The 27,247-nt window shown below is 43.1% G+C and overlaps 2 protein-coding genes across 3 annotated transcripts in view; one reads left to right on the top strand and one right to left on the bottom strand.

The window, feature by feature from the left end:
• Slc16a14 (solute carrier family 16 member 14) overlaps positions 1–20,565 on the top strand; it is a 32,512-nt gene extending 11,947 nt beyond the window's left edge. For both annotated transcript variants that reach the window (XM_021247034.2, XM_004868022.4), the window contains 3 exons: positions 4,150–4,293; positions 11,483–12,460; positions 16,362–20,565. In XM_021247034.2, the coding sequence (XP_021102693.1) occupies positions 4,150–4,293; positions 11,483–12,460; positions 16,362–16,513 (1,274 nt within the window). In that variant the 3' untranslated portion in view covers positions 16,514–20,565. The remainder of the gene's footprint in view (positions 1–4,149; positions 4,294–11,482; positions 12,461–16,361) is intronic.
• A 5,335-nt stretch (positions 20,566–25,900) lies between these two features.
• The window catches only part of Fbxo36 (F-box protein 36), a 63,958-nt gene continuing 62,611 nt past the window's right edge, over positions 25,901–27,247 (bottom strand). The window contains exon 4 of the mRNA XM_004868011.4: positions 25,901–26,410. Coding sequence (XP_004868068.1) covers positions 26,234–26,410 — 177 coding nt within the window. The 3' untranslated portion in view covers positions 25,901–26,233. The remainder of the gene's footprint in view (positions 26,411–27,247) is intronic.

Raw genomic sequence — 27,247 nt, 5'->3', positions numbered from 1 at the left:
GCAATTGAAAAGGATGACAATTTTTAATTACCTAAATGAGTTACAATCCAGAATCCATGAAACAAAAGCAAACTCTTACCTCCTTTCAATTATCTCAGTGGGACCTCCAAATAATATGGGCGAAATAAATGTAACTCTCAACCTGCTAGATGTCAGATACATCGAGTTCTAGCTCTGTCTGATTGCCTATAATATTTTTATCTAACTTAGCTGTCTATAAAATTTCAGTGATCCCACAATACTGAAAGCCAGGCCATCATCTTTATCCTAGAAGGGGAGAATTTGGAGAGACATCAAGTTATTGAAGGTTGAACAGCCAGGAAGTATAGGACAGGCTTCAAATCTGGTCTATTGGACTCCAGAAATGTGTCCCCTTACATTGAATGAGAACTGAGAATATACTTGAGGTGAATAAATACATATTGTTTGCATCTTCTAATCATTGTCAGCACATTTAGATTGCCTATTTTAAATTTTAATTAAAAATCCATGAGTTGTATTGCAGTAGTTGGAAGCTATCTCTTTCTTGGTCAGCAATTTGCATATGTTAAATCTAATAAATATGCATTGTTTCATTCTTTATCAGGACCAATTTGCAGATGTGCTGCAGGAAGCCCCTCTTTTTTGTTTTTTGGGGTTTTTCTCATACTATGTATCAAACTCCAGACCTTGTACTTTTGAGGCAGGCAGCAGAACCACTGAGCTAAATCCCCAGCCCCCAAGCCCCATCTTATAACAAAATCTCTTCCCCCCATTCCTGTCCAAGCAGCTTTTGTGATGACAGCTCCTTGAATAATTTTTGGTGGGGAATCCATGGGCTACAGAAGATGATTGGCTTCCTAAGTGGATTTAGAGCTGTAGTCATTAGTCCTAGCTGCACTTCAGAGCCACCTGGGAAGTTTTTAAAGATCCTGAGTCTCAGACTACACTTGGACCATTAGACCCAATCTCTTGGGATGGAATCCAAGCATCAAGAGGTTTTTATTAAGCTTCAGGTTGATGCAGCCAAAGCAGGGAGCTGTGGATTTAGAGGTGCTAAATCTCTATCCTACAGGACTCAGGGTTCAGAGAATGACCTCCTGAGTGCTGGCCAGGCTCACCTCAGATTGTTGTTGTCACCCAAGCTGTATGGCCTTCCTGGCCCATCAGTTACTGGGATAGGCAAAGAGGGATGACCCTGTTTCACTCCATAATGGGGTGGCTCCAAGGTAGGGCTGCATGGCAGCAGGAAACAGAGATCATGGGAGGAGGAAGGAGATAGACCCTTCCAGGGCACATCTCCAGTGACCCAGCTCTTCCAACCAGGCTTCACCTCCCAACATTGCATCTGGGTATGAACTCATCAGTGGACTAATCCACTGGAGTATCACACCCATGATCCAGTCACCTCCCCAGTGCCCCACTGATGAGCATGTGAGGCTTTAGGGGACATCTAGCTATAAACCACAACACCATTGAATTACTCTACATTATTCTGAGTCATAATCAAAGGGCTACTTCTCAGTTTTTCTCTCCTGTCCTCGGTGTGGGGAGTTCTTTAATTCTGCTGAAATGGCAGCTAGATGTTGGAGATGCCCATTGGGTACTGATGAGCAATGGTTAGAAAATGAGACTGAGCTGGGAAAGCTTGGGATCTAATTGTTTGCTTTTTTTTAAAGGTCACTATTTCATAACTGAGGAGAAGTGACAGCATTTCTGGGCTGATTTTTCCCATGTGTGACTCATAAATGACTGAAGCTCCAGCATGCAAAAGTTGATTAACTAGAAATCTAGACTGTTGTCCACTGCATGTTATCATGTTCTTATCAGTAAAGAACTCAGTGCTTTCTGTCTTATTTATAAAGTTCCTCCAGAGATGACTATTTGCACTGACTTGGGAATTTCTTCTTTATTTTTGCCTCCTCAAATGGCTTGTTGGTGCAGCATTTCATAAACGCAAGGAAACTTCCTCTGGACCCTCTGTGTAATGTGGACAACATTGGGCTACTGAACTGTGACTTGTTTATAGCTGAAAAGAGACATGAACAGCAAACCTATGAGTCATACATTTCCTATTTAACCACTTATCCAAATGTCATGTGGTCAAGTGACCATGGGTTTAGAAAAATAAAATATGTGTAAAGAAATTAAAGAAATACTATAGCTTCAACTTACGTCATCTAAATTTCTATTACTCCCAACAATTTCCTTAGTTGTTTATGCCAACAGGCTTATGTTATATATTCTTTATATAATGTGCATAAGTTTATAATGTATAGCATACACTATACTTATATAAGATATATGTAATATATTAAGCCCCTTTTAAGAGCTTTATCTACTGGATTACTTTCTGTAATGCAACAAGGCTAATTAAACTAAGGAGCATTTACCTTCATAATATTTTAGATTAGATACTTTTTTGTTTGTTTTCGTTTTTGTTTTTGTTTTTTGAGACAGGGTCTCACTATGTAGAGCAGGCTGACCTTGAACTCAAAGCTGTCCTCCTGCCTCAGCCTGGTGTGTTGGCCACCACAAAGGGCAGGATTAGACACTTTCAATACATTAAATAAGACTAGGATGGAGCTCAGTGGTGAACTGTTTGCTTAGCATGCACGAGGCCTTGGGTTCCATCTACTGCAAAGGAGAGAGAGAGGGAGAGAGAGAGAGAGAGAAACCACTACAGGAAAAAAAACTCATTGGAAGACTGTGGACCCAAGAGTTATGAAGATGGTCAAAACTTTAAAGTGAAATGTTATTTTAGTTTGGGCTGAAAAGGGGAGCTCCATAGACTTCAGTAAGCTTTTAATTTGAAATAGTCCCATCTGAATATACAAAGTAATAACCAAAAATAAGATGATATTTACCATGAGCCATCTTTCTGAATATCAGATACAGTCTCACACTGTATTGCTAAACTCTGAATTGTTTTGTGCACAAGAAATCATTGATCACAAGTGAGAGATGTCAGAAGTCCCATAAAAATCAGAAAGAGAGAAAGGAAAAACCTAGAGCATCTGAGTAAAGAAAGCAGTCAGATTCTGCATCATAAAAAACCATGCTGCTGTGTGCATTGTCACATCTTGCTCCCGAGTCTCCAGTCATAAATGCAGACCCTGGGGCCGGGGATTTAGCTCAGTAGTTCTGCCTGCCTTGCAAGCACAAGGTCCCAAGTTCCATCCCTGGTACCAAAATAAATAAATAAATAAATAAATAAATAAATAAATAAATAAATAAATAAATGCAGAGCCTGAAGAGTGTGGGAGGAACCAGGAGAGAAGGCAGCGGCTGAGTCCTTGGTTTGCACTTAGGTGTCCTCAGTCACATGGGCTAGATGTTCTCAGAACCCTTTTCCCTGAGGTCCCTTAAGAACTGGAGTTGAAAACTCAAATTTAGGGTCCAGGGGTAGCTCAGTGGTACAGCACTTTCCCAGCATGTGTGTGAGGCCCTGGGTTGGATTCCCAGCAATGAAAACAAAAGAGAGAGGAAGAATGAAAACTGCGAACAAGGCCAAATAAATAATGTAAATGGGGCCAGGAAGCCAGGTGGGAGGCCAAAGGGACCGAAGGGAAAGAGAACTGAGAGGCTGTGACAGCCAGAGCCAAATGCTGTGCAGCACCGGTGGTCCAGCTGTGTGGGAAGGTGGCAGGTGCTGCTGCTGGATTTTTTCTTTTTTAATTCTCTCAACTTTTAAATATTGGCAACTGATTCCAAGCCTTTTCCAAACTTTGCTGAAGACTGCCAAGGGCATTCTGCCCCAGACCAGTAGTTAAGGACTTCTTGTTATAGGCCAAAGAATGAACCCATGTATTTGTTTCTTTATTTCAGGTCGGCCTTCCTTGAAAATCTAGAACCTCCTGTTCTCTGATGAAATCATTTACATCCATCTCTGTATGCTAAAAAGGGTTTTGTACATAAAACATGTTTTGCTTTTGCTTTATTCTACAGTTCTAGTATATTCTTTGGCTTCACATGAGGATTTGCTAAGAAAGCATGAACATATTGAGGCAGGAGGATTGCCATGAGTTCGAGGCCAGCCTGGGCTGGATAGTGAGTTCAAGGCCAGCCTGAACTACATAGTTAGACCCTGTCTCAAAAAACAACAACAACAAAAGAAAGCATGAAAATAAAGCACCAGTAGTCAATTCCTCTTTCAATGCTCTGTGGCAGGACCTTTCATCGGCTTGTTCATTAACACCTGTGGGTGCCGCTGGACCACCATCGTGGGAGGACTGCTGAACTCGCTGGGCTGGGTGCTGAGTGCCTATGCTGCCAATGTGCACTGTCTCTTTTTCACTTTCGGAGTGGCAGCTGGTAAGCATGTTTTAGATTTGATTTAAGTGTTTTATTGGGCATTTTAGCAATGAACTTAATTTTGGGAAAAAAGAGAAACCCATTAAAACATTTTGTTCTGTGTCCTCCATCCATCCCAACCTGCACTCCAGGAAATATTTTCTAAAGATAAGGTATTAAAAGTATGGGAAAGCAACAGGACTCTCCTTGGGCTCACTGATAGAATCAGATTAAATGTTCAGTGTCTGGTTCTAACTGCTAGACCCTTCTCCTAGGAGAAACCAGCAAAGGAGGGCAATAATACACATTTAAGTGAATGCACAGACTAATGTTAAGGAAATTAGTACATTCTCTCATTTAAGAATTATAGAATCAAACACAAATCACAGAATAAACATTTACTCTTTCAGCCCTCTTCAAATTAATGAAAGTGCACCAAGAGAGATTATGTAAAGGTGCAAATTTCCAATGATGAGTGTCATTATATTGTATACCTAAAATGTACCAACAAAATTAAATTTAAAAAAATTAATGAAAGTGCAAACCCCAACATGTGTGTAGAGATTCCAAGAAGCAAAGCAAATCTAGTTCACTGTTAGGGTCTCATTCCCCAGGGGATAGGCTAAAATTAATAGATTAAATTGATTAAAATTGACTTCTGGGCAGTGTGGTTTGTACATCTGTTCTGCAAAGCATATTCCCCAGCCATAATTTCCATAATCAACAGGTAGTGGGATTCACACAGATAAATAGGCATTTCCTGGTCTGGTTGTGTTTCAGTGAACCTGAGGCAGCCTGGGTGTTTTTGAAGATGGAGAAGCAGTTCTACTAATAAATGTCACATGGAATGATGGTTAAAATTCTGAGCTTGGGGCCAGGATTTAGCTCAGTGGTTCCACCGCCTGCCTTGCAAGCACAAGGACTCAAGTTCAATCCCCAGTACCAAAAAAAATCTGAGCTTGGAATTTTGGCCTTTCTTTGTATTTTTTCCTTTTTAAAAAATCATTTATTATTTATGTGACCTTGAACAAATTCCTTAACCTACTTACACTTAGTTACCTTATCTGGAAAGTGGGGAGAATTAGGGTCATGAGTGCTGGGAATAAAGCACTTAGCACATAATAAAGTGCTGAGTAAATGTTAGCTAATACACAAATATGATAATAGAAGAGTAGTAATATAGACATTTTAGGATATTATAAGCTTAAATATATGTCTTATGATAGCAAGAGGTGGGCACAAAAACCTACTGTCCATATGAGTTGCCAAGTTGTTTCTCAGTAATATACATCTATACCCTACCTCGTTTAAAGGTTATTGGTCTGAAGAACCTGATAAGAGTTCTTTAAGAACAAGTTAAGGGATTTACCCAGTGAATAGAATTAGCTGGCCTGAGACTTTCATGTAATAGAAGAGGAAATGGCCACTCCTTTTTCTGAGATGAAGGAGCCACATTAGATCTTGGGGGAGGTCCATAGCACCTAATGACCTTGCCTTGGTGGTCTTAGGTTAGATTGTCTCTCACTTGATCCTTAAAGCTGGGACTTGAGGGCTGGGATGTAGCTCAGCTGCACCACCACGCCTGCCTGGCAAGCACAAGTCCTGAATTCGATCCCCGATACCAAAAACAAAACAAAACACAGCAAAACAACTGGGACTTGAGATTGAGCCTCATTATTTAGAGACTTCTATGGTCAGACTCTGTGTCACATGGAATTTTATTTACTACTGTTCCTTGCTTATTGATCCTCAGATATACTATCTCCACAGTCATTCATTTATTCATTCACTTATCTACCCAACACATATTTACAGACCCGAGGAAGAAGGAAGGAAACTCTACTGGAGGCTAGTGAAAAGGAAGAGTTTCTTGAGACACTTTATTGCCACCACAGGGTGGGGGTGGGAGGTGCTGGGAAATCAAACCCAGGGCTTGTGGATGCAAGGCAGGCGCTGAACCACTGAGATACCCCCAACCCTGCTGTCACTTTTTACATGGGAAAAACTCAAAGGAAGTCTCCAAAAATAAGTGTATCATCATCCATCCATCTGTCTATCCGTCTGTCTGCCTGTCTATCTGTGGAAAATTCCACCAGTGCAAAATTCCACTTAAGTGCAAAATGCTGGAGACTGTCATTAGTGAGACATATTGAAGACAGCTGGCAATCTAGCCCTTATTTAACAGAAAAGGTTAAATGCAGAGATCTACTTCAAAAGGCAGGGGGTGTGTGTGTGTGTGTGTGTGTGTGTGTGTGTGTGTGTGTGTGTGTGTGTGTGTGTGTGTGTGTGTGTGTGTGTGTGTGTGTGTGTGTGTGTGTGTGTGTGTGTGTGTGTGTGTGTGTGTGTGTGTGTGTTCAATCACTGTTCAATGTTTAAAAGAAACTTGTTGGGATCCTTCGTTCCAAAAAGCATTTGAGGCAGATGCTTGTTGTTTGCTTCTAACACTTCTGCAGTTAAAATTGCATAGGAGTGTTGTCCTATTAAGCAGAAAATGAATGGCTCTTTGAGCAGCCGGGTTAGCCAGAGCATCTGGGCAAAGTGTCTTCAGCTTTGCCGGCTCCATTCTCTTCAGCATGTCTCCTGAAGGCGTTTTCTCCCCATCCACATTGACCCTGGACCACAGATTCTCTGTCCACATCCAGTTCCTCCTCCCACCCACTGGCCAGAGTGTAGGCCCTGCGTCTAGTCCTGGCTGTGCTGAAGAAGTGGTCTGGGGCTGGACCCTGGGCTGGACATTATTGTGGCTTTCCTGAGCCCACACACCCTCAAGACCTGCCAAAGTCACACTGCGAAAGGGTTGAAGGCTGTGAAGAGTGTAGATAGTCGGCAGAAAAGGAAATGGATCCTTGTAACATCCAGGAAGACTTTTCCCCACCACTCATGGAAGCATTTGTTACTTACAGTGGGTTAGAATGAACACTGTTCTAATGCTTATGTCTCTCCATTCTGTTTCTCTCAGTCATTTTATGCCACTGCTCTTTAGAAACACATAACCATATTAAATTCAGCATGTTAGTCACTGTCAATGACAAATCAAATTTTTTTAAAAAGTCAAACTTATTTAGTGCCATCAGCAAAATGCAGGGTATGACAAATTGCACAGGACAAATGACCCAGTTTCCTCAACTAACTGCAAGAAAAACTGGAGGCTAAAAGAGCCTTAAAATAATTATCAACAAACAGCAATGTGTGGGCCTCATTTGGATCCTGATTAAAACAAAGAAAAAATTTTTTAAATACAGTCATTTATGAGACATTTGGAAATTTGAACACCTTCTGGATATTTAATATCAGGAGTCATTTTTATTCAGATGAGATAATGATAAAATGGCTGCTGTTTAAATAGGTCTTACATTTAGATATTTATACTAAAATATTCACACATGAAGTAATATATTCAAGATTTGTTTCAAAATTATATGGAGGGAGTGGGTACAAAATTGGTCATGAACTGATAATCATTGAAGCTGGGAGAGGAGTACACGAGGAGTCATTAAACCATTCTACTTTCTTAAAAGCTTACTTTGAATTTGATTTAAACTGTTGCATTAGCTAATAGCCTATTGTAAGAGGTAGGATATTAACAGTAATTGACACCTTGGTGCAACACAGATATAGTACATTTCCATGTGGGATATATATAAATTATGGGTATGTATTATCTTAGTCACTTTCTCATGGCTGATACAGAATATCTGACATCTGCAACTTAAAGGAGTTGAGGTTAACTTCGGCTCACAGTTTAGTCGGCCAGCTCCAAGGCAGGACGCCAGGGTGGAGGGTCACAGGGAGGAAGAGCTGCCGCATCACGGCGGTCAGAAAGCAGAGAGCGAAGGGAGGGCTGTGAACGCCTCTAGCCAGGCCCGCCTCTAACACCAAGTCAGCTGTGAGATCATCAGTGGGTTGGCCCACTGGTGAGTACAGTGCCTCCACGATCCAATCACTTTCCAGGCACGGGAAGCACCAGGTTACATTCTAGATCTAATTCGTAACAATCAGTGTAGCAGGTGGTGTTGTCCTTGATTCACTGATGAGAAAGCTCAGCCTCAGAAAGTTTAACTGACTTGATCAAGATTACATAGTTTCTTTCTAGGGTGCAGATCTAGAACTGAAACCCAAAGCCATCTGGGGTCTTTCTATTACAGAGCCCCCAACACTACCATAAGGGTGACGATACTGTGCCACAATGTTTACTATCAAAGAATCTGTTGGGTCTCTAACAAATACAGCCATGTACTGCATCATGACATTTCAGTCAATAATGTCCCACATGTATGGCAGGGGTCCCCAAAGATCATACCACCTAGTGACATCATAACCACCTTAGTTTTTGTAAATACATTCTATGATGGTTTCATAGTGACGTCACCTAGCAACACATTTCTGAGAACATATCCCTGTTAATGATGATGACTTTAATTGGTTTTATAGTAGCTGTACATGCAACCCCTCCCCCCCTTCTTTTAGTACTGGGAACTGAACCAAGGGTCTTCACACTGAGCTGCATTCCCAGTTCCTTTCTATTTTTTGAGACAGGGTTCGCTATGTCTCTGAAATTGTCCAGGCTGGGCTGGAACTTGTGATCTTCCCATCTCTGTCCAGAGTGCTGGGGTTACAGGCACACACCACCATGCCTGACGTGTAACACATCTTGCAGCCAAAGTTTTATACCTTAACTTTGGAAATGTAAAACTAGTCTTATCTGAAAATGGTTGCTATTATCTCAAAATATGACCATTTTATCTTGCCATAGAACTTTCTTGCAGTCATGTATTATGCATGAGGCACTGTTCGAGGCACTTGAGGAGACACAGTAAATGAAACAGAAGATCCCTGTCCTTGGGGCTTACAGTCTAGCAAAGGGACAGTGGGGAAAGGCTGTAACAATACACATATAAATAAGTAAATCATATGACTAAGTACCATAGGAAACATCGTAGGTAATTCTCATTGCTGAGACACAATACGCAATACCCAACTTAAGTGGAGAGAGGTTTATTTTGGCACATGGTTTGTAGAGATTTCAGTCCTTAGTCTGCTGGCTCCAAGGCAGGATGGCGTGGCAGAGGAGGGTTGCTTATGACATGTCAGGCAGGGAGCAGAGACAGAGTCAAGGGAAGAGCCAGGAAGGGAAATATACCCTTCCAGGTCACACCCTGTATCAGTTAAATTCAGTAGAGGAACAGATTTAATATAATGTTACATGTGTGAGATACAAAGGATTTACTGAGCCGGGCATGGTGATGCATGCCTCTAATCCCAGCACTTGCGAGGCTGAGACAGGAGGACTGCTGTGAGTTCAAGGACAGCCTGGTCTACATAATGAGTTCAAGGCCAGACTGGACTACACAGCAAGACTCTGTCTCAAACAAAAAAAAAAAGATTTAGGGGCGGGGATTTAGCTCAGTGGTTCCTCTGCCTGCCTTGCAAGCGCAAGGTCCCGAGTTTGATCCTCGGTACCAAAAAAAATGTACTAAGGAGGCTTACAATGGCTGCCTGTGGAATCAGGGGTGGAAGAATGCAAATGGCTGTCTGCATGGTGGAGACCCACAGAATAGCACAGAAGATCAAAGCCCCAGGGTTCACTCACAGTCTGGTGTGAGTTCCAAGCTGCAGGGTCTGCATGGGAAGGCTGAAGAGCCTGAAAGAACTAGAGATGAACATCCAAAGGCAATGGTGAAGTACAGAGCTTCTTCAAAGACTCCCTTCTTCTTTCCCTTTTTATTCCATCCAGGCTATGAGCCTATTGGAGCCATCCACATCCGGGGTGGGTCTTCCCTCCTCAACTTGCTGGCCTACATGTCAGTCTTCCACAGACACACTGAGAACTGTGCTACACTAATCCACTAGGAATGTCTTAATCCATTTAAGTTGACACATCAAAATTAACTATCACACATCCCCAGTAGCCCTCCTTTTCCACAAAGGCCCCACCTCCTAACAGCAAATCAGCTATAGTACCCCTTAATCCAATCACCGTCCAAACACAGGAGGCATTAGATCTGAACCATAATAAAAAAAAGGGTAGAATAGGGTAAAATTGGGAGTAAGGGTGGTAACTCAGCAGGAGGGTTTCATTTTAAAATTGGATATGTGGTGTGGGCACCACTGAACATTTTATTTTATTTTATTTTATTTTATATCATTAGTAGACTTCATTTTTTAGATCAGTTATAAGTTCTCAGCAAAATTGAGTGGAAAGTACAGAGGGTCCCGTACAGCCCTTGCTCCCAGACACAAACCATCTTCCCCACCAGCATCTCATTTTTGCCGATGTAAATAACTCTTCCTGTTTTCTACAGATACCTTTAAAAATCAGAGATGAAAATAGAATTATGTCATAGTCTTGACATGAATTATCTGTGTAAGAGTCCTGTGTATTTTATTCTTCCAGCTGTGACTTGGGAACCAATTGGCCCATTCCTAGGCTTCTGTAAATTGTCCCGAGTCATTCCTCATTCCCTTGGACATAAGCATTTTCCTGGGCCCACAGTGCAACCAGCAAGGCTAAGACAGCACAGCCTTTGGACCAGCCATTCATTCTTTCCTCAACCACCAAGTTCAGGCTGTGTCCTGGGCCTGGCAGGGCTGACACTGCAGCCTATCCTGTCCACCCATAGCTTCTGTTCTCATGGGCGGAGGCACCTTGGCCACAAAGCCTGAGGGGAAATGATGAGCTAAAATAGCCTGTGCTCATGGCCTTCCTGGTGCTTCTCCTCAGAGCTTCTTTTCACAGTCACCATTATTCCTCTGTTAGAAAAAGTATGGCTGGACACCAATATAAGGGAATGCAGATGTTATGGTTTGGATCTTAAATGTCCCCCACCGGCCCATGTGTTGAAGGCTTGGCCCCATCCTGTGGTGCTATTGGGAGGTGGTGGCACTTTTAGGAGGTGGGGCCTAGCAAAAGGCTGTTAGGTCATTGGGGGCGTGGTCTCTCCCTCTTTTTTTTTTTTTGCTTCCTGCACTCCATGAGGCATGCAAGTTTACTCCACCACGTGTTCCTCATTATCTGCTTTCCCACAGGCCCAAAAGCAGCAAAGTGAGCCAACCATGGACTGAAAACTCTGAAATCCTGAGCCAAAATTAACCTTTCCACCTTATAAGTTGATTTCCTCGGGTGTTTGGTCATAGTGAGGGATCTTTAAACAGCTGTATCCATGCCTTGTTCACCGATGTACTGTGCACATTTCTTCTCATCCCCCTGTAGGCCTTGGCAGTGGCATGGCCTACCTGCCTGCAGTGGTCATGGTGGGAAGGTATTTCCAAAAGAGACGAGCACTGGCCCAGGGACTCAGCACCACGGGGACAGGGTTCGGAACGTTCCTGATGACTGCGTTGCTCAAGTACCTGTGCGCAGAGTATGGCTGGCGCAATGCCATGTTCATCCATGGCGCCGTATCCTTGAACCTGTGTGTGTGCGGGGCACTCATGAGGCCCCTCTCTCCCAGGAAAGATGGAGATCACTCAGCAGGGGAAGACCCCCGAGTAATCCCAGCTCCCTCCATGGAATCTGTCAAGTCAAGTGAACAACTGGGCAGTGCAGAGGAGAAAGACAGCGTGCCCAGGGACGAGGGGAACCTCTGCAACCTTCAAGACCAGGAGTGCCGAGGTCAGGCCCGGCCCACAGAGAACATGTGCGCCCTCCGAGTTCTGAAGAGCGTGAGCCAGATCACCCTGCTAGTCCGGAAGGGTTTCCGGGACTGGTACTCAGGCTATTTTGGGACAGCCTCCCTCTTTACTAATCGGATGTTTGTAGCCTTTATTTTCTGGGCTTTGTTTGCCTACAGCAGCTTTGTCATCCCTTTCATCCACCTCCCAGAAATAGTCAATTTGTATAACTTAACGGAGCAAAATGATGTTTTCCCCCTGACTTCAATTATAGCAATACTCCATATCTTTGGGAAAGTGAGCTTGGGCTTTGTGGCCGACCTGCCCTGCATCAGCGTCTGGAATGTCTTCCTCATAGCCAACTTCACTCTGGTCCTCAGCATTTTTATTCTGCCTTTGATGCATACCTACACTGGCCTGGCCATCGTCTGTGCGCTGATCGGGTTCTCCAGTGGGTATTTCTCCCTGATGCCCGTGGTGACGGAGGACCTGGTCGGCATTGAACACCTGGCCAATGCCTATGGGATCATCATCTGCGCTAACGGTGTCTCTGCCTTGCTGGGCCCGCCCTTTGCAGGTAAGCTTCCAAGACGCTCAGCGCTCAGAGCCTGTGCAGTAAGTAAGGTGAGTTCCCTGTCATGTCGTGAAGTCCAGGAGAAGGAAGGTTCTCACTGGTCTAGGTGCTTCTTTTCTCTTCCCATTCTTGCCCCCTAACTTCTTGTTTATAAATTTTAGCAAGTTAAAGGTCATCCTTCCATGCAGAATGGAGATGAACTTTTGATCCTTAGCCTCATGGTAGCATAAGGACATAAAGCAGATGCCAGTGATGGGACACTGAGGGGCCCTCGCTCTGCCTGAACAAGGTTATCTCTGCCTGGGTCCAGCTAATCTCTATCTCCAAGAGGGGCTGAGCATCAGGCTAAAGGTGTAGCTCGGTGGTAGAGCGCTTGCCTAGCATGTGTCATACCCTGAGTTCAAGCCCAAGCACCACAAAGTAAATACATAAACTTGAAAAAGAAAGAAATATTGAACTGGGGATATAATTTAGTGGCCCAGCTCTGGGGGACCCAGTTGTTCTGGGTTCAATCCCTAGTATTGTAAATAAATAAATAAATATAAGAAATACAGAGACTTTGTTGCCAGTTCTTCTGCTGTTATTGTTTTTTACCAAGATAAGCTCAGGATCTGGACTCTTAGGCAGCATTTCCAGATTTTCAAAACACTGCATATCGGTCTAACAGAAGGCATCTATTAGCTGGATCTAGCCCTGTGTTAGTTTCCTGTTGCAGTTGTAATGAATGACCATGAACAGAGTGGCTTAACTATTCAGTGTTATTGCCTTAACTGCCATTGAGGTCAGAAGTCCAAAAGGGTTAAAATGAAGGCATGGACAGAGCTGCCTGCCCTCTGGAACCTCTGGCTGGAAATACATTTCCTGGCCTTTCCCAGCTCCTTCGCTTGCATCCCTTGCCTAGAGATTTGTGTTAAGTAACTTGTGGCCCTTGCTCCATCTGCTGAGCCAGCAGTGTGTCACTTCCTGTCTCTCTCTGGACCTGAGACAAGAATGTCTGTGATTTCATGGGCCCTGCTGGGTGGTCGGGGATCATCTCCCTGTCTCACCTGCAACACATCTGCATCTCCAAATCCGTTTTCTATGTGAGCTCACACACCCCTAGATCCAGGGATTTGGCCTGGGCTTCCTTGGGGGTGGGAACGTTCTGCCCTCCGCCAGCCGGTGATGTCTGGGGCAAAGTCTCTCCCAAGGCACCACTTAAGTTCGCCAGAGAATCTGCTTCTTGCCGTGGCCAGAGCAGAGTCGTGGCACCTTGGTGCCTTGCGTTTGGACCAGGACCTCCCTGACCCTGTTGTCTCAGGCTTAGGTTTTGTGGACAGGCAAGTCTGGGCTGGGCAGGTGGACTCAATCCCCAAGATGCCAGGTACCGGACAAAGGTGACAGGGTCCATCTTCTCTCCAAGAACTAGATCCAGGAACCCTCATGTGTGGCAGGCAGTGGGGCCAAACATCAACAAAGATGCACTCTGGAGGTGGCTGTCAGGGCAGCAGTCAGGGCCCAGGATTGTCGGAGCTATCAGAATTTTTCTGTGCCTTGCAAGCTAAGCTTGCAGAGTGTCACCTGTCCCCCCAGCCTTCTTCCTTCCTGTCTGCATCTCCAGGCATTTTATCCTCATATTCTCTGGCAGGAATACCTCTTCTGAATGTGTGCAGGACAAAGGCCTCCTACAACTTGTACCATGTTAAATTGTTTGCTGAAGTTAAGTGCAATTTTAAAAAATTGATACATGGGGCTGGGGATTTAGCTCAGTGGTTTCGCCACCTGCTACACAAGGGCAAGGACACGAGTTCGATCCCCGGTACCCCCCCCCAAAAGAAAATGACACATGAAGGCTGACGAAGGAGGACTGAAAGTTCAAGGCCAGCCTAGGCAACTTAGCAAGACCTTGGCTCAAAAGAATAGAAAGGGCTGGGGATATAGCTCAGTGGTAGAACACTCCTGGGTTCAAGCCCCAGAATGACAAAAAAATCAATGTATGAGTTACTTTTCAAGCTTGGGCCACATGGAGATGCTTTTAGAAATGCTCACATTTTTAGAGGGAAGGTGCAAGATTTTTAAAAATAATTCAGTTTAAGGCTGTAATATGTAATATAATTAATGGGTATTTTCTGTGTGCTGTAGAGAAAAGAGAGGGCTGGGAGGAGGGAAGGGAATGCCTTGAAGGGGGAGCAGCATGCTTGCAGAGGAAGAGAAATTCATTTGAAATGCCATAAAATTCAGTATGGCTTGTGCTGATTGGTTAAAAATAAATTTTTAAAATGTAAAGTTTTAGCTCAGCATGGTGGTACACACCTTTAATCCCAGCACTCAGGAGGCTGAGGCAAGAGGAGTTCAAGACCTGCCTGGGCGACATAGCAAGACCCCATCACAAAGCAAAACACAAAGTAGGAAAAGTGAATAATCAAAATTTACATTTTTCCATAAATGAAATTCTCCACGGGCCGGGGATTTAGCTCATTGGTGCCACTGCCTGCCTCACAAGCACAAGATCCTGAGTTTGATCCACAGTACCAAAAATAAAAACAAAACAAAACAAATTTTTTTTTAATTCTCCAGTGTAGCTCAGCCCTCTCAGTTGGTGTCATTGGCTGTGTGGGAACTTTGGCATGAGACTGATTCTTAGAATTAATCAGTCAAATAATATAAATATATTTCATAGTTACTGGGACACAGTTTTTCACATTTTAACATCTCTAGGATTACAGTGCATTTTACAAAGCCCTTAAAAAACCCTGAGTCAAAAAAACAGAGTCATATTTGAATTGACAAAGATTTTTCTTTCACACTCATATACAAAATAATTATAGATCAATGTCTTACAATCCATGCAATTTATAGTAGTAATATATAGTACTAGTAGTAGCCTAATAGGATTATTATATTAATGTGTTAGGTTATAATATTTAATTATTATTTGATCTGGGTATGGTAGTATATGCCTATAATCCTGTCTACTTGGAGGCTGAGGAAGGAGGATCTCAAGTTCAAGGCCAATCTGGGCTATAATGAGACTGATTATTATTATTTGAGACCTTGTCTAACAAAATAGACAACAAGCTGGGTCTGGTGGTGCACACCTGTAATCCCAGCACTCAGGAGGCTGAGGAAGGAGGATCACCACAAGTTTGAGGCCAGCCTGGGCTACATAGCGAGGTCAAAGCCAGGCTGAACTACATAGCGAGACCCTGACTTAAATAACCAAAAAAAGAAAGAAAGAAAGGAGAAAAAGAAAAAAAATGGCTATTTACTAGGCATAGAACTCAGTGCTTACTCCTGGGTTCATCCCTAGCTCTGCAAAATAATAGCAATGATAATAATACTGTAGGAGGCCACTGTGAGATGTGTGAAAGCTCGGATGTCTGAGGGAGCTTGAGGGCACCTGAGGACACAACCCTGTCGTTTAGTGCAGGCACACAATAGACTGTTATGATAATAAATCAGCATGGATGACCACACATGATCACATGGCTATGCAAGATTGCATGGCTGTATTGTCTTACTGTGTCTCAGAAAAGCTGATAAAGACAGGCAGCTCTTGAGCTCTAGTGCTGCAGCCCCAACTCATGCTCTGGTGCTGCCCTGATGCTAGAAATTAAAAAGTTTGGTTCCTGCTTTTTATAATCTCTGCTCTATGCCTGTATTTTTTGGGGGGAACATCACCTGACCAGGCCTCCTTTCAGCCCACCAGCCCAACAAATATGTAATGAATAAATGCTTATAAAAATATTTGTAATAGGGCCGGGGATTTAGCTCAGTGGTTTCACCACCTGCTGCACAAGCACAAGGACCCAAGTTCGATCCCCAGTACCAAAAAAAAAAATCTGTAATAGTGGTAAGCTCCTCCTTTGTGTTCTCAAGCTTTATCAAGTGTCTCACACTAAGTATATTCTTTTTTGTTTCACAGGGTGGATCTACGACATCACACAGAAGTATGATTTTTCCTTCTACATCTGTGGCTTGCTCTACATGGTAGGGATCTTCTCCTTACTCATCCAGCCCTGTGTCCAGATGATAGATCAAGCCAGGAGAGGACGTGCAGACAGCACACACGTCTAGTGCCACGTGGGGCCCTGTGGACGGCCTTGTGGCACTCCTGCCTACCTCCCATGGCTGCTGTGAGGAGCCACTGATGAAGGGCAGCATCCCTCAGAAAGGCCACTGTCCCTGCTTCATTTGGAAGCAGCACTACCTCTTGGTCTGGGGAGAGGCAGTGCTAGAAGGTTTTAAAAACTAGTTTTCAGAGACAACAGTGTTTACAGCCTTTAAAACAATTGGTAGAAATGCCCTCAAAACTACTCTCTCTCACCAGGCTCAGTGATGCACTCCTATAATCTCAGTACTCAGGAGGCTGAGGCAGGAGGATCACTGCAAGTAGCCAGCCTGGGCTACAAAGTTAGTTCAAGGCAAGCCTGAGCTATGTGGTTAAACCCTGATTAAACAACAACAGCAAAACCTACTCTCTCTCATCATCCACTGGGATTAGGGCTTTAACTACAAACATAGACAGGGAATAAAAGCTTTTCAACTCAACTACTTCTTTGTAAAGTATCTGCATGCTTTCAGAAAGCATACAGATATATGGGTTTCAAGCACAAGACTGTGACTGGATTTCAGAAATAACTATTACAAGGACTTCTTGATCTACCTGTATAATACAAAGGCAGGCTCCAATTCCAAACGCAATACAATTTGGTACAATTAAAGAAACACAGTTTATATTTTTATGAAAGAATCCTGCAGGAGGATTTATCGATCTTCCTCTATGAGATGGTGTATGGCATCAATTCTAACTCAATTATACAGTAATAAAAGATGAATCCAGTAATAAACTGAATCTTCAGATAAAACTTTAACAAGTAAATACTATTAATAATTTCCTTAACAGAAGCTGTATTTGTATACACATCCGTTGAATCAAGGGCTATGATTCAGGCATTTTTATTCATATCATTGGCCTCTGTCTTAGAGTATTAGTGTGATCTGAGAGGCCTTGAACAATATTTTCCAAGTTTCACCTGCCCAATAAATAGATTGTAGAACTAATTGCTGGTGATATGTAAAGTGAGTAGTTAAATCTCTTGAAAGGCATGTTGCTCATCTGAATCATGAGACTGTCCGAGAGTGAGGATAATAAGTAGATGCTCCTGCTCTAGATGACAGTGCCCCAGGCCTTGGGGTAGTGGTGACAAATAGCTTGTTTCCAATGTCTCTGTTGTTGCCTGGATCATTCACTTGCTGGAGCTCAGCACAGTTCTAAAAATACTTCTCTTCATTGACTTCTTACATGAGATGACTGTGATCCACGTCGTCAAATACCCTCCTTTATCTGAGATGTCTATTTTTCTAAGCCAAACACTTTTCAGACTGCAGAATGTTCTTCGCAGAATCATTTTGAAATTTCTAGCTGCCTTACTTGTTTACATGTTATGTTAAAACTATTTAAATGTCTTCTTATAGGGCTGGAGGTGTAGCTTGGGGGGCGAGCAGGTACAAGGCCCTGGGTTTCATCTGCAGCACCGCAAAACATAAATAAATTTCTACTTAGGATTTGCTCTTCCACAAAATAAAACCTTTGGGCTGGGGATTTAGCTCAGTGGTGCCACCACCTGCCTTGCAAGCGTAAGGTCCTGAGTTCGATCCCCAGTACCAAAAAAAAAAAAAAAAATCCTTTAATGTCACAGTAGTGTGTGGGGTTAAACTCGTCTAAAATGAATGTATTTGTCACCACTCAGTTATCTTTGGCAGTTAGAATAGGAATGCTACTAGGAACTGGGACCACAGAATGTTACCCCACACCTAATGTTAGCCAGCAGCTTCAGTTGGATTCTGGCAAGCCCTTCTGAGCTGTTTACAAGTGATTAAGCAGACAAGTCTCCTTTTGCGCATCTCCATTATTTACCCCCCTCTGAGGTCTAGTGGGAGGATGTGTAATGAAAGGACCAAAATAACAATAATAAAAGGCAGCTAATGGGAAGGAAAAACAAAAGCCTGGCTAATATACACACCATTACCTCCAATGACTTGAGAATTGCCTGTAAACTACTGTAGATAATAAATCGCATGTCATATGCTATCTGGTTTAACACAACAACCTATTTGTTATCATTACAATTTTGACTACTATTAAAGAAGCCAGCTCTCTGTTTTGATAAAAGTAATCTTAAAAGCTGAGGCAATGCTATGTGTATTTACTGAAACATTGGGGGGATTAGATTGAAAGACATATTGTGTGTTTTAAAACTTCACTACTTTCATTTTCTGACAACACCAACTTAACAGGAGGCAGTGTTAAATATTTTGAATGGTGCTATTGTGTTCGGATGCTCACACTGGCAGGTATGCATCATAACTGACCCAGCTTTAATTACATCCAAGTCAGACCTGCTCACGGTCACTTTGTACAGTTCAGTGACTTACTGTATTTATGGAAGTGGTGACTCCTACCGAATCAGTAGAAGTTCCCTTTTTACAAAAATAGAGTAAGACCTGCTTGCAATATTCATGTTGACATCAGAATAATGCGAAGAATTACAGCAAATATTTCCTGTTTGTTATTATACAGTTCTTTGAAGATATCATAAAGGTTTAATTGTATATTTATATCATGTGCTTTATGGTTTTCTCCTCATATTCCCAAGTGATTTTTTTATTTACATATATCTAAATAAAGTTTGTCCTCTTTAAAGGTGATCAGTGAGTTTTTGTATAAATTATCAGGGTTAGGGCCAGGCGTGGTGGAGCATGCCTGTAATCCCAGCACTTGAGAAGCAGAGACGGGAGGGTTGCCTTGAGTTCAAGGCTAGCCCTCAGCTACATAGTGAGTTCAGGGCCGGCCTGAACTACAAAGTGAGACCCTGTCTCAAAAATCCAAAAGAAGAAAACATTTTTAAAATAAATAAAAATCAGGGTTTTTTAGGGGGGGATTATTAAGGAAGCACTCCTAAAATATAGCTCATGATTATCTGTTTCTTTCTTTTATCTGAAACAGTTGTGGTTGTAGAACTACCCAGAGAAAATCACCTAGGATGACTCAAGTATTGAGTCTATTATGTAAAAGTTCAAATTTTTCATTTAATTTAAATGTATTAAAAGGTTATGGCAAGATTGAGGGAAAGAATAAAAACTCTTGTCCATGAGACTTAAACAGTGTCAAATCCAAACGTTAAATTGAAAATACACATCCAAATGCGATTTGATTTTAATATAAAAAAATACATCCAGTTCTATTTTAATCCAGCTATTGCATTTCTAAATTTTTTTCTACATGTGAATAAACAAATGAAGACAATTTTGCCTTACCAGTTATTATCTAAAAGACTGGAGAAAATTACATGTCTGCCAACAGGGAAACGGTAAAGTATGGTATTGTCATCGGATGGGTTCCAAGGTGACAAAGAAGGGATAGGACCTCAGCTCAACCTGGGCAGGTTTTTGACACTTACAGAAAAGCATTTCAGGGTGTGCCTGTGAGAGACACGTGATTATTAGGCAGAGTTGGGAAGTGAGAGAAAGTAGGGAAGGGACTCCACCCTGACAGCTGAAGCTCCTATGGAGAGGGTCAGATTGGCCCGTTAACAAGGAACGGACCACCTGGGGTGGCCTAGCGTCCGGCTGATCGTGGTCTTTTTATAGACAGCGAAGTTAGGTAGAAATATTACAGGCAGTCAGACAGAGCTAGGCCCTAGAGAAAGTCAGGACAAAGGTAAAACACATTACAGCCATGGCCATCTGTTGGAGACCAGGCCTCAAGATAAAGAGGAAATGACTAGGCCTGCATACTTCCTCAAAAGACAAACCCTGAGCCTAATGAAGTCTAGATAGATATCAGTAACCCCGGTGATGAAGACCTCCCCATCCATCATTTCCTAGAAAAAGTCTTTGTTCTTTCCATGTACATTTGTTTCATGATTTGTTCCCCCACTGGATCACTATTACCTAAGTGACTGTACTCGTAACCTTATTGGTTGATCATAGTCATAACCCGCGTTGTACCCACATGGTTTTTGCTCTATAAAACTTCCCTGGAAAGTGGGGTCCTTGGGTACCCATTGGGGTCCCCTCTTGCCTCTCAGGGGCTATCCTCTCAATAAATATTTTCCTACTCTTAACCTCCGTTGTTCCTGGAATTCATTCTTTGATTTTAGAGAACACAAACTCAGCATATCAGACATCTAATAGGCAAGAAGATATAATATTTTCATATTTCATGTCCTACATCAGTCTTCGTTCTATTTTGCAAGGCAGCTTCGGAGATGTTCTCATCACTTAATCCTGGCTCCGTGCTATGACTGTTTCTGCTTAGAGCAGTCTCAGGTTTGCAGCGACTGCTGGAATCCAAGTTCATCATCATCGGTTAAGGCAATGACTGGAGACTTCTGAGTGCTTATTGGTAGTTGAAGGTCCCTATCGATATCGATCCCTTATCTTGATGAGGAGGAGACAGGTTATGTAAATGTAGGACCAGTCAACCCTGCATTGCCAGCTTTCTAGAAACACTCCCTAAACGATCAATATGCTTGTATGTGAAGCTGAGTATGGATCTGACCAAAGGAGACAGAGGCAAAATAATGGTCAAACTTTATTCTGCTTGGAGTTACCCATTGGCCATCTGTAGGCCCAGGTAAAGAGTCTGTTTCCCCAAAAGCAGCTTCAGGTCCCTGACAGCTGCAAAACAAAATCCAAGAAGTTAATGAGTAAGCCATGAAAGGCCCAGCAGTGAGTTTGTCCTCCATCCTCATCGTGTCCCTGACCATCTCAGTATAACTAACTACACAGTGAAATGTCTGTAATTATTTGGGGGAAAACAAGATCAGTCCACAAGTGGAATTAGGAAACAGTCTTTAGTCTTTTTTCTTCTTGACCCACAAAAAAAGCAAGATGGAATAATATGTTTAATGTGCTCACAATTATGTTTTTGTTAGCAACCAAAACAAAAGGTCATTCATACATATAAAAGCTTATGTATGTATAGAACGCGTCTAGGAAGAAAATGAGTAGCTGTAATGGGTAAGATACTTGCGTCAGCTTGATTGGCTTGAACGCCACCGGATTCACGAAGCGCACTTCCGGGGGTGTCTGGGCAGGGCGGGAGGCACGGCCTCGGGCCTGTCCATCCCTGGGCCTTTCCTCTCGGCGCTGTCCCTCTGCTCTGCTTCCTGGGCCGTCCTAACATGATGCCATGATGCCTGCCCACCATGAGTTCAGCCCGCTGAGGCCCTGAGCCAAATTAAACCTGTCCTGCTTTAAACTGTGGGCAGCAGGAACTGAGTTTCAGTAACGAGAAAGCTGATTAAAACACAAGATGACTAACAGCCCCCGGGAAGATCTGAGGGCAAGGTGGGCATCCAAAACTGCTGTAAATGTGACTTCCGGGACTGATAACACAGAATTAGAACCTCGGGGAGTGCGGTGAATATCTGCCTTATCTGAAAGTTCATCCGTTGTTATGTTCCCTAAAGTTGGAGACTCTTCTCTCCATATTTAAGAGCCCAACCTTGCCATCAGTTTCAAACACCTGTCCTGACACCCTCCTTATGTCCTTTCACGCAGCGTCTGGGTCAGTTACTATCTGTGGAGCACTCACGGTGTATAACACTTTGCTTCTACCGAGTCTTTCTGCTTGCCGCGGCTTCTTTCGATCAGGAAAATTAAATGGGGGTGGGGCGGGGTAGGGCCGGGGATTTAGCTCAGTGGTTCCGCTGCTTGCCTTGCAAGTGCAAGGTCCCGAGCACCGGAAAAAAAAAAAAAGAGAGAGAGAGAGAAGTAAACGAGGGTTCTATAAGCTCAAGGTCAAGGCAGGCTGGTACAAAGTCCCTGTCCTTGAGTAGCCTGCATGCTATCAGTAAGCTACTATTACAGCCACCAAGAGTGACAAACACAACAAAGCTAAGGGAAATTTGACTCATAACCTGTTTAAATGAAACTGTAATCGATAAAAATGCAGAGACATTTTGAAAAACAAAGAACTATCACTAGGAATAACCCCTTGTCAAATGAAAGGCAGACTACAAGTGCTAAACGTGTAGTCCTCAAACTCTTGGGTCACAAGTCTTTATACCTTTAAAAACCAGTGTGCGGGGGTGGCTCCATGGTACAGTGCGTGCCTAGTACAGGGAGGCCCTGGGTTCGACCCCCAGAACCAAAGAAAAGGGAAAAAAATGAGGACCCAAAGATATTTTGGTTTTGCATGCTGTACCAGTGATATTTACACTGGAAATCAAAAATAAGTTTTAAAATATTTATATATTATTTTATTTTAAAATAATGACTCTAGGGCTTGGGATTTAGCTCAGTGGTTTTGCCGTCTGCTGCGCAACTGCAAGGACCTGAGTTCAATCCCTGGTACCAAAAATAAATAAATAATAATAATAATGATTCTATGGTTAATATCAGTAACTTTTTATGAAAAGCATATTTTTAAAAAATTAGGAAGAATAGTGGCTGTGTTCTACATCTTTTTGAAAATTTCATTAATGTCTATTTTAATAGACAGCTGGATCCTCATATTTGCTTATGCATATACATAAATGTAGTTTTCATACCACACTCAACAATTATATTTCCTAAAAGTTAGTGGAATCTGGGACCATGTTAATGAGTTTCTTGTACAATGTTACATTAAAATTCATTGATTTAGGGCCAGGGATGTAGCTCAGTGGCACCGTGCCTGCCTGGCAAGTGCAAGGTCCTGAGTTTGATCCCTAGTATGGGTGAGGGGGGATTCAATGATTTAAAGCCAGATGTGGTGGTGCACTCCTGTGATCCCAGCATTTGAGAGGCTAAGGCAAGAGGATCACAAGTTCAAGGCCAACCTGGGCTACATAGAGAGACAAAAAACACACTAAGTGATTTAACCTACACTCTGAGGGGATCTTTAGCTTGTCTATAATTTTGTAACATATGCTTTGGACCAGGCATGGTGGCACATGCCTATAATCCCAGCACTTGGGAGGCTGAGGCAGGAGGATCGCCACAAGTTCCAGGCCAGCCTGGACTACATAGTGAGCCTGTCTGAAAGAAGAAGAAGAAGAAGAAGAAAAAAAAAAACCATTGAAACTACTGGTTCATTGAGTTTGTTGATCTTCCAAATGTTTTGATATCAGACAATATTTTATATCCATTACTGTGCATATAAAAATCATAGTTGTTCCATTTATGTGAAATGTCTGTCCTGAATTGGCAAATCCAGAGACTGAATGTGGTGGCCAGGGGCTCGGAGAGGGGTAGGGAATGACTGCCAGCCAGTACCAGTCTCTTTTTGGTGTGCTAAGAATGTTCCAGAACCAGAGAATGCTGAGAGCTGCACAACCTTGTGAACAAATGAGAACCACTGAACCTTCACAAGGGTGAACTTGATGATCTGCAGATTATATTTCAATGTTTTAGAAATTGGATGTGGTAAAGTCACCACCAATCTCTTTAGAAAAGTGCTTTACCACTTAAAAATACTTTAGGTACTAGAAACTAGACAAGTGGATGGAGGCTGATGTAAGTTCTCCAAAATTCTAATTTCCTTTTGAAAGCTTGAATATTATCATTGCCAGCAAATACTGCACTTGTTTTCCTTAAAGAGTCAGCCTCGTTTTCAACAACGTGTCTGCCAAACATAAATACGGCGTTTCATGGAGAAAGCAGATCAGCTTGTGGCTCAGTCTCATGGCTGCTTTTCAAGAGAAGCCGTGAGATTTGTGGCAGGCCTGCATTATGCTTACTTCCCATTTGGCCGTACAGAATTTTAAAGAGCTATAAGCCCAAGGGTAAAGACTTAAGGAAAGTTAATGGCTTTTACTGTTTCATTAAGGATATCTGTAAGCAAATCTGGCTATTGTTAGACTGCAGTTGCACAGTGGTAAAGAATATCATGACCCTGGTTTCTTTTGGGGTCACTGCTTTGACTCCAGCTAAGGCATCAGCAGTTTTACCACTTACTTTTATCGTTCCTAAGACAAAATACCCAACACCAAAAGTTAAAGGAGGAAAGGTTCAAGTGACTCACAGTTTGTAGAGGTTTCAGTCCAGTGAGCTGGCTCCAAGGCAGGGTGACATGGTAGAGGGGCATCGCAGAGGAGAAACTGTCTGTAGCAAGCAGGCAGGTGAGAGCAAGCAAGGGGTCTTAGCAGCTTCTTTTTGCCCCTTTCATACTCTATCTAGGCTACTGAGGTTAGGGTGGTGCCAAACCAATCAGCAGACTGGTTTAGTAATCACACAACCTTAATCCCATGGTCACACACTCTCGATTCAGCTACCTCTGAAAAAGCCCCACCTATGACTGCATGAGGCTTTGGGGTCACAGCTAGACCCAAACTATAGACTCACCATTGCTTTTGTACCATCAGAACAAGAATCAACATGGTTGCTTTGGGATCAATCAGACGAGTTAAGTTATTCAGCACTTTGAATGTTTCAACACCACTGTTTGCTTCCAAGCATTCCTTGCTGCTGAGACCAGATGAACACAAGCCACATCTACTGATCTGACCATGTGTAAGACAACAGTGTAGCTCTGCAGAGATGATACTAACTTGGCCTCCATGTTTGCAGCTAAATCTTTATCAGACAAGCGACTGAATCATTAGAAAGTGGCACTGCTATGGTTTCTTTTGTTGACTTTCCACCCAGCAGGCATTCAGCAGTGTCGGATGAATAGGCAGGCATGGGCACCTTGCTTGGAGAATTCAGAGCAGCAGCTAACTCTGGGTGCTCTTCCAGTGGCCTTTTCATTTCTGGGTTGAACAGCTCTAATGATCAATGTATGATCTTCGCAAACACCATCCCATCGACATTTAAAATATTCCTTTTTTCTTTAAACTCTAAATGACTCTTCTCAAAATGATGCCTTGTCTACATAATGAGTTCAAGGCCATCCTGGAATACATAGCAAGACCCTGTTTCAAAAAACAGAACCAAAACACAAATAGCAGGCTTATTAAGTAACAGGAAGTCCTGGGGAGCATACTCTCAGCAAGGTTTGGACTTCTCCAGCAATGTTCTAGGCCAGAGGTGGTCCGCAAAGGGGATGGACCTGGCATCCTTGCCCCATGAGGATGGACCCTGAATACAAACTTAACAAAGTTTGGAAGGCAGCTGCATTCACCCAAAGCGCCTCCCGCGGCACCTGCTCCTCTGTGTGGCCCTTAAGCTTGATGTATCAACTTGACTCGCTTGGGAGTGACCAAAGGGATTAGTAAAGCATTTCCTGGGTCCTCCTGCTGGGTCATGAAGCCATGACCTTGAGTATTATACATGGTCCCAGGCCCTTCTGTATGATGTGTCTGCCTTGGAGCCAGCTAACCATGAACTGAATCATCTGAAACCATGAGCCAAATTAAACCTCTCACCCTAAGTTGTGGGCATTGTTGTCCAGCAACAGGAAAGTGACTAATACACCACGACACCAGGAAAAAATTCAAAAGCCCAGTTACCCTTTCAAATGCTTAGATAAAATAGATATCTATAATCATTTATTTATATACACAGCAGAAGCTTTTATGGGTTCAGGGTGAGGGGTATTGGGAAGACAATGAACTGAGAGGCTTCCTGTCTTTCCGCCCGTGTTCTAGGCCCAAGCTTTGACATCTGAGGTTGACAGTGATGGTGGCTCAAGAAAGGCACTGGTGACTCAGTTCTGCTGCATTTGTGCGCAAACCCCCTAGGCTGTCCAGATGACTCCAGAATTATTTTCATTTTTTTTAAGCAACAAGAGATTCGGACCCTGAAGGGAAGAAGAGCCATGCCTCAGCTCCCAGTGGGTAGGAAAAGGTGTCCCTAAAGTAGAGTCTATCGCTGGCTTCCCTGTCTTTGCTTCCTCTTGCGGAGCTGCCGCTGCAGCTGGAGCTTGTTGGTGAAGAACATCTGTCTCCAGCCCATGTCCTCCGCCAGGGCCCTCATGTCAGGAGTGATGGTGTCACAGGCCGACTGAACTATCTGCTCCCACAGGATGTCAGACTTGCACAGCTGCAGGTGGACAAAACCAGAGGTGGGTTAGAACCGTCCACTCACCTGCATAGTCACTATTACACTCCTGCTGCCTGCAGACCTGTGCAGGAAGGTGTGCCAGATTCCGCTCAAGGTTCTGCCCCAGGAAACCTCTTTCGGAAAAGACCCAAGCACACAAATACCCAGGGGCAAGAGGGTAAAGCAATCTTTGATCGGTAGAACAAAGCAGCTCCTGATCTCGTTTAGGAGGCAAAATACAAGACAGTTACAGGTAATATGACTGCAGCTACAACATTGCATCTTTTACTTCCAATTACCCACACAACAGAGGGTAGCAATGGTGTGGTCGATGCCCTGTACCAATGTTGCGTTCCTTATGCTATTTGTACCACTTCATTTGGAACGCTGGGAATGGAACACAGGACCTTGTACACACTAAGCAAATGCAGGGCTTTGGGAACTGTTCTGCGCATGTATCTGGGATCTTGTCATTAACAGGTCAGGCCTACTTCCCCAGCCAGTTCTGCCTCAAAGGAATCTCCTGTCTCATGAGTATTGGACAGTGGCAAGGGAGGAAGTGAGTAGTGGAATTGTATATATATTTTGAAGGTACAGCTCATAAGATTTGTTAATGGATTAGAAGTGTTGAGAAAAAAATTAAGGATGAGTTTTTGACCTGAACAACATTAGTGATGCCAATGATTTGGAAAAATAAAACTGTGGGAAGAGGAGAGATGGTGAGTAGGTCAGTGTGTGGGGAAATCAACAGATCTGGTCTTGACACGTTGCATTTGAGGTGGCTGTAACGTACCTAAGTGGACTTGCTGAGCATTAGTTAGATTAAAAGGAAAGCAG

Source organism: Heterocephalus glaber, unplaced genomic scaffold, assembly GCF_053883595.1.
Source record: "Heterocephalus glaber isolate CG9 unplaced genomic scaffold, H.glaber_assembly_v1.0 deba00001004, whole genome shotgun sequence".
In the NCBI taxonomy this organism is placed as follows: Eukaryota; Metazoa; Chordata; class Mammalia; order Rodentia; family Bathyergidae; genus Heterocephalus; species Heterocephalus glaber.
Note: the sequence above shows the minus strand (reverse complement) of the source record. Positions and strands in the feature narration are given on the sequence as shown.